General features: G+C 45.7%; 1 protein-coding gene across 1 annotated transcript in view; it reads left to right on the plus strand.

The window, feature by feature from the left end:
• The window catches only part of ADORA2B (adenosine A2b receptor), a 48,074-nt gene extending 41,666 nt beyond the window's left edge, over positions 1-6,408 (plus strand). The window contains exon 2 of the mRNA XM_058163841.1: positions 4,363-6,408. Coding sequence (XP_058019824.1) covers positions 4,363-5,062 — 700 coding nt within the window. The 3' untranslated portion in view covers positions 5,063-6,408. The remainder of the gene's footprint in view (positions 1-4,362) is intronic.
• Positions 6,409-11,300: the final 4,892 nt, after the last annotated feature.

The following is an 11,300-nucleotide window of genomic DNA, read 5'->3' on the forward strand; positions in this document are numbered from 1 at the left end:
AGGTGGACTTCCACTCCCAGAATTCCCAGGCAGCATGTTTAGAAGGTGGACTTCCACTCCCAGAATTCCCAGGCAGCATGTTTAGAAGGTGGACTTCCACTCCCAGAATTCCCAGGCAGCATGTTTAGAAGGTGGACTTCCACTCCCAGAATTCCCAGGCAGCATGTTTAGAAGGTGGACTTCCACTCCCAGAATTCCCAGGCAGCATGCTTTAAGAGGTGGACTTCCACTCCCAGAATCCCCAGCCAGCCTGCTTTAAGAAGGTGGACTTCCCCCAGAATCCCCCAGCCAGCCTGCTTTAAGAGGGGAGGACTTCCACACCCAGAATCCCCCAGCCAGCCTGCTTTAAGAGGGGAGGAGTTCCACTCCCAGAATCCCGCAGCCAGCCTGTTTTAAGAGGTGGACTTCCACCCAGAATTCCCCAGCCAGCCTGCTTTAAGAGGGGAGGACTTCCACTCCCAGAATCCCCCAGCCAGCCTGCTTTAAGAGGGGAGGACTTCCACTCCCAGAATCCCTCAGCCAGGATGGTTTAAGAGGGGAGGACTTCCACTCCCAGAATCCCCCAGCCAGCCTGCTTTAAGAGGGGAGGACTTCCACTCCCAGAATCCTCCAGCGAGCCTGCTTTAAGAGGGGTGGACTTCCACTCCCAGAATCCCCCAGCCAGCCTGCTTTAAGAAGGGTGGACTTCCACTCCCAGAATCCCCCAGCCAGCCTGCTTTAAGAAGGGTGGACTTCCACTCCCAGAATCCCCCAGCCAGCCTGCTTTAAGAGGGGTGGACTTCCACTCCCAGAATCCCCCAGCCAGCCTGCTTTAAGAGGGGTGGACTTCCACTCCCAGAATCCCCCAGCCAGCCTGCTTTAAGAGGGGTGGACTTCCACTCCCAGAATCCCCCAGCCAGCCTGCTTTAAGAGGGGAGGACTTCCACTCCCAGAATCCCCCAGCCAGCCTGCTTTAAGTAGTTAACTTAGTCACATGATTGTTAAGTGAATCTAGCTTCCCCATTGACTTTGCTTGCTGTGACCCTGGGACACTGTCATAAATACGAGTCAGTTGCCAAGCATCTGAATTTTGATCACGTGACCCTGGGAGGTTGCTGCAACGGTTCGAAAAACAGCCCTAAGTCCCTTTTTTTTAAATTTTAATTCTATTTAATTCTTATTGTATTCTAATTCCGTTTGATTCCAATTCTATTCTATTCTTATTATTCTATTCTTATTATTCTATTCTAATTCTTTTCTAATGCTAATGCTGACTTTAATTCTATTCTATACTATTCTATTATTTTGTATTCCATTCCATTCTATTCTATGTTAACTTTTATTCTATCCTATAATAATAATAATAATAACAGAGTTGGAAGGGACCTTGGAGGCCTTCTAGTCCAACCCCCTGCCCAGGCAGGAAACCCTACATCACTTCAGACAAATGGTTATCCAACATTTTCTTAAAAATTTCCAGTGTTGGAGCATTCACAACTTCTGCAGGCAAGTCGTTCCACTGATTAATTGTTCTAACTGTCAGCAAATTTCTCCTTAGTTCTAGGTTCCTATTCTATTCTACTCTATTTTAACTTTTATTCTATTCTAATCTATTCTATCCTAGTCTAATCTAGTCTAGATTCTGACCTATATTCTGGGTCAATTCTGTTCTAGTCCAGGGCTCTCCAACTTTGGCGACTTTAAGACTTGTGGACTTCAATTCCCAGAATTCCTCAGCCAGCTTTGCTTGAAGACTTGAAATCCTCGGCTTAGAAAACTTGGAACTCCGTCGCCTTCGACAAGACCTAAGCTTAACTCACAGAATCATCTATTGTAATGTCTTTCCTGTTAAAGACTTCAGCTTTAATTGCAATAATACTAGAGCAACTAATAGATTTAAACTTAATGTCAACCGCTTTAATCTAGATTGCAGAAAATATGACTTCTGTAACAGAATCATCAGTGCTTGGAACTCATTACCTGACTCTGTGGTCTCTTCTCATAATCCTAAAAGCTTTAACCAAAGACTATCTACTATTGACCTCACCCTATTCCTAAGAGGAGCATAAGGGGCGTGCATAAGCGCACAAACGTGCCTACCGTTCCTGTCCTATTGTTTTTCTTTTCTTCTTCCTATATATATATATATATGCTTATACCTCCTTATATTTACTCATATAAGTGTTTATATACTATATAATCTTTTTGTATGATACCTACATATATTGTTGTGACAAAATAAATAAATAAATAAATAAATGAATAAAGACTTCTGGAATTCTGGGAGTTGAAGTCAACAAGTCTTCAAGCCTCTGGTGGCTCAGATTGCTAATGCAGTCTGTTATTAACAGCAGTGGCTTGCAATTACTGCAAGTTCGAGTCCCACCAGGCCCAAGGTTGACTCAGCCTCCCGTCCTTTATAAGGTAGGTAAAATGAGGACCCAGATTGTTGGGGGGGCAATAAAAGTTGACTTTGTATATAATATACAAATGGATGAAGACTATTGCTTGACACAGTGTAAGCCGCCCTGAGTCTTCGGAGAAGGGCAGGATATAAATGCAAGGGCCGTGGTGGCTCAGGCTGTAAGATAGCCTGTTATTAAAACACAGCTGCCTGCAATTACTGCAGGTTCAAGCCCCACCAGGCCCAAGGTTGACTCAGCCTTCCATCCTTTATAAGGTAGGTAAAATGAGGACCCAGATTGTTGGGGGCAATAAGTTGACTTTGTATATAAATATACAAATAGAATGAAGACTATTGCTGACATAGTGTAAGCCGCCCTGAGTCTTCGGAGAAGGGTGGGATATAAATGCAAATAAAAAAAAAAAAAAAAGCAGAGCTGGCTGAGGAATTCTGGGAGTTGAAGTCCACAAGTCTTAAAGTTGCCAAGGTTGGAGACCCGTGGCTCAGGGCGACTTGCAGCTCTTGTTCTTGGTCCGTTACATTTTGGAATTTGTGGAATTTTTGGGAGGGGAAGCAGGCGTTCCAGTCAAGGCCCAACGTCCAGCTGCGACCCTTCCTTCTCCTCCTGCTTTCTCATATCGCCTCATTGTTCTTGTCCAGCATCCAAGCGCGTCCTGCAGGTTTAAGCCCTCTTTTGTTGTCCCCGCGAGAAAAAAAAAGACAACAGGTAGTCCTCGTCTTATGGCCACAACCGAGCCCCGAAATTTATGCTGCTACGTGAGACATCCGTTAAGTGAGTTTTCCCCGTTTGACGCCACAGTTGTTAAGTGAACCGCTGCAGTTCTTCAGTTAATACCGTGCTTATTAAGTGAATCCGGCTTCCCCTTGGATTTTATTTTATTTGCATTTATATCCCGCCCTTCTCCGAAGACTCAGGGCGGCTTCCACTGTGTCAAGCAATAGTCTTCATCCATTTGTATATTATATACAAAGTCAACTTTTATTGCCCCCCCAACAATCTGGGTCCTCATTTTACCTACCTTATAAAGGATGGAAGGCTGAGTCAACCTGGGGCCTGGTGGGACTTGAACCTGCAGTAATTGCAAGCAGCTGCTGTTAATAACAGACTGCATTAGCAGTCTGAGCCACAGAGGCCCTATCTTGTCCGAAGGTCGCAAAAGGGGATCACATGACTCCAGGACACTGAGACCGTCGTAAATATGAGTCCGTTGGCAAGCATCTGAATTTGATCGTGTGGCCGTGCGGATGCTGCAGGAGTCCTAAGTGTGAAAAACGGTCATAAGTCACTTTTTCCAATGGACTGTTGTAAATCAAGGGCTACCTGTAGTATACAGATTTACAAGAGTTCATTTAGTGCAGGGATCTCCAATCTTGGCAACTTTAAGTCTAGCGGACTAATTCTAATTCTATTCTATTTTCTATTCTATTCTATTCTATTCTATTCTATTCTATTCTATTCTATTCTATTCTATTCTATTCTGTTCTATTCTATTCTCTCTCTATTCTAATTCTATTCTATTCTCTCTTATTCTATTCTATTCTATTCTATTCTATTCTATTCTATTCTATTCTATTCTATTCTATTCTATTCTCTCTCTTCCGTTCTATTCCATTCTATTCTGTTCTATTCTATTCTGTTCTGTTCTGTTCTGTTCTATTCTATTCTATTCTTTCTTTCTGACACCCAAAGTCAGTGGGGAAGGCGGGTTCCCTTAACAGCCGGGTTACTAACTTAAACAGCAGCAGTGACTCACTTCACAACCAAGAAAAGTTGTAACACGGGAGCAAAGCTCCCTTAACAAATGACAAGAGGAACGTTGGGGGTTCATCGTGGTTGTAAGCCAAGGACCGCCTGTGCCCAACCATCCTACCCCGAGGACAAAAGGGATCCTGCCCCCCCTCTCCTTTTTCTGATCCTGTCCTTCTTGTCCTTTGTGTGTTTGTTTGTTTGTTTGCAGATACAAGAGCCTGGTGACGGGGAAGCGAGCCCGCGGACTCATCGCCGTCCTCTGGTTCCTCTCCTTCATCATCGGCCTGACGCCGCTGATGGGCTGGAACAGGATGGAGGTGGTGAAGAACTGCACCAACGAGACATGGACGCCCAGCGGGAACTGCCTGGTGACCTGCCTCTTCGAGAACGTGGTCCCCATGAGCTACATGGTCTACTTCAACTTCTTCGGCTGCGTCCTCCTGCCGCTCTTCATCATGCTCTGCATCTACATCAAGATCTTCGCCGTGGCCTGCAAGCAGCTGCGCCAGATCGAGCTGGTGGGCAACTGCCGGATGACCCTGCAGAAGGAGGTCAGCGCCGCTAAGTCGCTGGCCATCATTGTGGGCCTCTTTGCCCTCTGCTGGCTGCCGCTGCACATCCTCAACTGCCTGACGCTCTTCTACCCGACGTTCGCGGCGAGCAAGCGCGACTGGATCATGTATTTAACCATCATCCTCTCCCACACCAACTCGGTGGTCAACCCCATCATTTACGCCTATCGCATCCGGGACTTCCGGTACACCTTCCGCAAGATCCTCTCGCGTTACGTCCTGTGCAAGGACGAGGATTTTCCCAAAGGGAGCAACGGTGGTGGTGGTGGCGGCGGCGGCGGCAGCTGCCGTCACCTGGCGGCGAACAACCTGAACACATCGCCCACCTACGTTTGAGGTCGGCGGGACGGACAGTAGAGCTTTGTTCCGTCCCCTTAATCGTGGCAGGACGCACCGCGCGCCGTCCAGTGGGAAACAAGCTGCCAGGAGGTTCACAATCAGGTAGTCCTCAGCTTACGACCGTCCCTTACGACTGTAAGTCGTGATGGTTGGAAAGCGGGGCACCCCTCCCCCCACATGATCGGCCTGCTTTTACGACTTTTTTTTTTGTGGGAAGCAGTCATTAAGCGAAGCAATCGTTCGTTAAGGGCTGGTTTTGCGAAATCGTTTTGGGTTTGGGTAGAAAGGTCGTAACAGAGACGCTGCGAAGGGCCGTATAGGTGAGCCAGTGGACAAGCATCTAAAATGAGGCCGTTGTGACTTCAGAACTGGGCCTTCGGTAACCCTGGGGAGGTTTGTTGTAATTTTGATTGGTCGTAGGTCAAGGACAATCTGCGTGACTTCCTGAGATACGCAGGAGTGTTGGAACAAGAACGGCTCTGCAAGTGCTCGGTTTTGTTTTGAGTGCAATAGTATTCCTTGACCTCAGCAATGGGACGCCATGCGGACTGCAACTCCCAGAATTCCCCAGGCAGCATGTTTAAGAAGGGTGGACTTCAATCCATGCTGGCTGGGGGATTCTGGGAGTTGAAGTCCACATATCTTAAAGGATTCTGGCTGGGGAATTCTGGGAGTGGAAGTCCATCCATCTTAAAACTTGCTGGCTGAAGAATTCTGGGATCTGAAGTCCTCCCCTCTTAAAGCATGCTGACTGGGGAATTCTGGGAGTTGAAGTCCATCCACCTTAAAGGAGTCTGGTTGGGGAATTCTGGAAGTGGAAGTCCATCCATCTTAAAACTTGCTGGCTGAAGAATTCTGGGATCTGAAGTCCTCCCCTCTTAAAGCATGCTGACTGGGGAATTCTGGGAGTTGAAGTCCATCCACCTTAAAGGAGTCTGGCTGGGGAATTCTGGGAGTTGAAGTCCATCCCTCTAAAAGCATGGCTGGCAGGGGAATTCTGGGAGTGGAAGTCCACACGATTTCATGTTGCTGAGGTTGGGAAACACTGGTGTACAATTAAAGGGCTTCTCCTGCTACCTGAGCCCTTTGTATGACGGTGAGATTTAATTTACATTTACTGACTTTTAATCTTTGCCTCCATTAGAAGGGCAGGTTTTCGAAACCACGCTGCTCTTTGTGTGTTTGTCTGCCTGTGTGGGTGGGAACTGTTAAATGTCTTGTGGTCCTTGCCTTGCTCCAAAAATAAAACCACCGGAGCAATGGAATTGAAATTTAATACGCGTGATAATTTGGTGTTTTTGTATGAAGCTGTTAACTTTACCCACTGAACTCTTTATTTTTTTTTTAAAGATTAATTTAAGTTTGTCATCAGTTATTTGATGCTGCTGGTATTCTCGTATGGGAAATCCTTTTTTAGTAGGCCAGTAATGTGCTTTTTTTTTTTTTTATTAAAATATTGTGAATGCAATGGAGAGAATTTTAAGGGGGGTCTTTTTTTGCTTGAACTAAATTATTGGTTTAAATTGGCGAAGAGGAAGCCAGATTTAAACAATTGCTTCTCTCTCTTTCCTTCCTTTCTTCCTTCTTTCCTTTCTTTCTTTTTTTTTCTTTCTTTCCTACTCTTCCTTCCTTCCCTCCTCCCTCCTTTTTCTTCCTTTTTTTCTTCCTCTCCATTCCTCCTTCCTTCCTGCCTACATCCCTTTTCTCCCTCCCTTTTCTTCTTTCCTTCCATCCTTCCTTCCCAAGCAATAGCACTTATATACTGCTTCACAGTGCTTTATAGCCCTCTCTAAGTGGTCCTTCCTTCCTTCCTTCCTTCCTTCCTTCCTTCCTTCCTTCCTTCCTTCCTTCCTTCCTCCATAGCTCCTTCCTTCCTTTCTTCCTTTCTTCTTTTCTTCCTAGCTCCTTCCTTCCTCCATAGCTCGCTCCTTCCTTCCTTCCTTCCTTCCTTCCTTCCTTCCTTCCTTCCTTCCTTCCTTCCTTCCTTCCTCCTTCCTTCCTTCCTTCCTTCCTTCCTTCCTTCCTTCCTTCCTTCCTTCCTTCCTTCCTTCCTTCCTTCCTTTTTTTTAATAAAATACTTGCCAAAAATCAAACCCGACCTCCCAATTTACTGGTGTCATTTTTATGCTCGCGGAAAGATGCTTTAAAGATGTTTTGCCGCAAATCCACTTTTGGGGTTAATCGTTTCCGAACGCCACGTCCTGTCTTTAGTCTTACAAAGTCCAGAGCTGCATAAAATTGTTCCCAACGGGACCCACAAATGACAGGCATCAGTCATTTCTGAGCAGAAAACAGGAGCAGGACTCGGCGGGGCAGAGCGAAAAGAAGAGTTTCCAGCCACCCATGGTTACCACTGATGTTTTCTCCTTCTTTTTCTCAACTTCTTTTTGTCTTCATTTTTCCTCCGGGAGCAGCAGGGCTGTCAGTTGTTGGTCAGAGATGCTTTGCTCCTGACAAGCCCCGATCGCTCGGCTCAGATAGACGGCGAGGATGTGCTTACACTACACACGCACACACACACACACAAAAAAGCACACATACAACAAAAGAGAACAACCATGTTAGTGGCTGGGTGTGGAAAAGTCACTCGGTTTGGCGCAGAAAAATACCACGAACATCACTGATTCAGCAAAAAAAATTAGGAGACAAGCAAGCCTCTTTGCAGCCAACTGATTTTTACCGAGTAAAATTTATTTTAAATCAAATTGGAACAATTGAAACTGAATTTCAATTTTGTAAAAAAATACTTATTTGCCGTAAATAAAATTTGCTGAACGGAATAATAAGAGTCGGAAGAGATCTGCCAATCTAACCCTCTGCTCGAGCAGAAAACCCTACACTGTCTTAACAGAATGACTGATCCGAATAAAAATTATTTAACATTTATTTTTTAAACAGAATAAAAGCTATTCAAATGACATTGATGTATTTAGATCAATGTGGCTCAGGAATTCTGGGAGTTGAAATCGAAATGTCATAAAAGGGCCACCGTTCCCAGTGCTGCTTCAGGAATTCTGGGAGTTGGAGTCCATAAATTATAGTTATATAGTCCATAAGTTATAGTTCCCACTGTTGGCTCAGGAATTCTGGGAATTGAAGTCCCAAGTCATAAAAGGGCCACCATTCCTCATGCTGGCCCAGGAATTCTGTGAATTGAAGTCCCAAGTCTTAAAAGGGCCCCTGTTCCCACTGCTGCTTCAGGAATTCTGGGAGTTGAAGTCCATAAGTCATCAAAGGGCCATAGTTCCCATTGCTGCCTCATGAATTCTGGGAGTTGAAGTCTAAATGTCATAAAACAGCCACCATTCCCCATGCTGGCCCAGGAATTCTGGGAGTTGAAGTCCATAAGTCATCAAAGGGCCATAATTGGGTGGCTCAGGCTGTAAGACAGCCTGTTATTAAAACACAGCTGCTTGCAATTACTACAGGTTCGAGTCCCACCAGGCCCAAGGTGGACTCAGCCTTCCATCCTTTATAAGGTAGGTAAAATGAGGACCCAGATTGTTGGGGGCAATAAAAGTTGACTTTGTATATAATATACAAATAGGATGAGACTATTGCCTTACACAATGTAAGCCGCCCTGAGTCTTCGGAGAAGGGCGGGATATAAATGTAAATAAATAAATAAAAAAAATTCACATTGCTGCCTCAGGAATTCTGGGAATTGAAGTCTAAATGTCATAAAAGAGCCACCGTTCCCCATGCTGGCTCAGGAATTCTGGGAGTTGAAGTCCATCCTCTAAAAGCATGGCTGGCAGGGGAATTCTGGGAGTGGAAGTCCATCCATCTTAAAACTTGCTGGCTGAAGAATTCTGGGAGTTGAAGTCCATCCTCTAAAAGCATGGCTGGCAGGGAATTCTGGGAGTGGAAGTCCATCCTCTAAAAGCATGGCTGGCAGGGAATTCTGGGAGTTGAAGTCCATCCACCTTAAAGGAGTCTGGTTGGGGAATTCTGGGGTTGAAGTCCATCCATCTTAAAACTTGCTGGCTGAAGAATTCTGGGAGTTGAAGTCCATCCACCTTAAAGGAGTCTGGCTGGGGAATTCTGGGATCTGAAGTCCTCCTCTTAAAGCATGCTGACTGGGGAATTCTGGGATCTGAAGTCCTCCTCTTAAAGCATGCTGACTGGGGAATTCTGGGATCTGAAGTCCTCCTCTTAAAGCATGCTGACTGGGGAATTCTGGGGTTGAAGTCCATCCTCTAAAAGCATGGCTGGCAGGGAATTCTGGGATCTGAAGTCCTCCTCTTCTTTTCTTCCTAGCTCCTTCCTTCCTCCTTCCTTCCCAAGCAATAGCACTTATATACTGCTTCACAGTGCTTTATAGCCCTCTCTAAGTGGTCCTTCCTTCCTCCATAGCTCGCTCCTTCCTTCCTCCATAGCTCGCTCCTTCCTTCCTCCATAGCTCCTTCCTTCCTCCTTCCTTCCCAAGCAATAGCACTTATATACTGCTTCACAGTGCTTTATAGCCCTCTCTAAGTGGTCCTTCCTTCCCAAGCAATAGCACTTATATACTGCTTCACAGTGCTTTATAGCCCTCTCTAAGTGGTCCTTCCTTCCCAAGCAATAGCACTTATATACTGCTTCACAGTGCTTTATAGCCCTCTCTAAGTGGTCCTTCCTTCCCAAGCAATAGCACTTATATACTGCTTCACAGTGCTTTATAGCCCTCTCTAAGTGGTCCTTCCTTCCCAAGCAATAGCACTTATATACTGCTTCACAGTGCTTTATAGCCCTCTCTAAGTGGTCCTTCCTTCCCAAGCAATAGCACTTATATACTGCTTCACAGTGCTTTATAGCCCTCTCTAAGTGGTCCTTCCTTCCTCCTTCCTTCCCAAGCAATAGCACTTATATACTGCTTCACAGTGCTTTATAGCCCTCTCTAAGTGGTCCTTCCTTCCTCCATAGCTCCTTCCTTCCTCCATAGCTCGCTCCTTCCTTCCCAAGCAATAGCACTTATATACTGCTTCACAGTGCTTTATAGCCCTCTCTAAGTGGTCCTTCCTTCCTCCATAGCTCCTTCCTTCCTTCCTTCCTCCTTCCTTCCCAAGCAATAGCACTTATATACTGCTTCACAGTGCTTTATAGCCCTCTCTAAGTGGTCCTTCCTTCCTTCCCAAGCAATAGCACTTATATACTGCTTCACAGTGCTTTATAGCCCTCTCTAAGTGGTCCTTCCTTCCTCCATAGCTCGCTCCTTCCTTCCTTCCTTCCCAAGCAATAGCACTTATATACTGCTTCACAGTGCTTTATAGCCCTCTCTAAGTGGTCCTTCCTTCCCAAGCAATAGCACTTATATACTGCTTCACAGTGCTTTATAGCCCTCTCTAAGTGGTCCTTCCTTCCTCCATAGCTCCTTCCTTCCTTCCCTCCTCCTCCTTTTCTTCCTAGCTCCTTCCTTCTTCCTTCCTTCCTTCCTTCCTTCCCAAGCAATAGCACTTATATACTGCTTCACAGTGCTTTATAGCCCTCTCTAAGTGGTCCTTCCTTCCTTCCTTCCTTCCTTCCTTCCTTCCTTCCTTCCTTCCTTCCTTCCTCCATAGCTCCTTCCTTCCTTTCTTCCTTTCTTCTTTTCTTCCTAGCTCCTTCCTTCCTCCATAGCTCGCTCCTTCCTTTATTCCTTCCTTCCTTCCTTCCTTCCTTCCTTCCTTCCTTCCTTCCTCCTTCCTTCTTCCTTCCTTCCTTCCTTCCTTCCTTCCTTCCTTCCTTCCTTCCTTCCTTCCTTCCTTCCTTCCTTTTTTTTAATAAAATACTTGCCAAAAATCAAACCCGACCTCCCAATTTACTGGTGTCATTTTTATGCTCGCGGAAAGATGCTTTAAAGATGTTTTGCCGCAAATCCACTTTTGGGGTTAATCGTTTCCGAACGCCACGTCCTGTCTTTAGTCTTACAAAGTCCAGAGCTGCATAAAATTGTTCCCAACGGGACCCACAAATGACAGGCATCAGTCATTTCTGAGCAGAAAACAGGAGCAGGACTCGGCGGGGCAGAGCGAAAAGAAGAGTTTCCAGCCACCCATGGTTACCACTGATGTTTTCTCCTTCTTTTTCTCAACTTCTTTTTGTCTTCATTTTTCCTCCGGGAGCAGCAGGGCTGTCAGTTGTTGGTCAGAGATGCTTTGCTCCTGACAAGCCCCGATCGCTCGGCTCAGATAGACGGCGAGGATGTGCTTACACTACACACGCACACACACACACACAAAAAAGCACACATACAACAAAAGAGAACAACCATGTT

The sequence above is a fragment of the Ahaetulla prasina genome, chromosome 1 (genome assembly GCF_028640845.1).
Source record: "Ahaetulla prasina isolate Xishuangbanna chromosome 1, ASM2864084v1, whole genome shotgun sequence".
NCBI classification, from domain to species: Eukaryota; Metazoa; Chordata; class Lepidosauria; order Squamata; family Colubridae; genus Ahaetulla; species Ahaetulla prasina.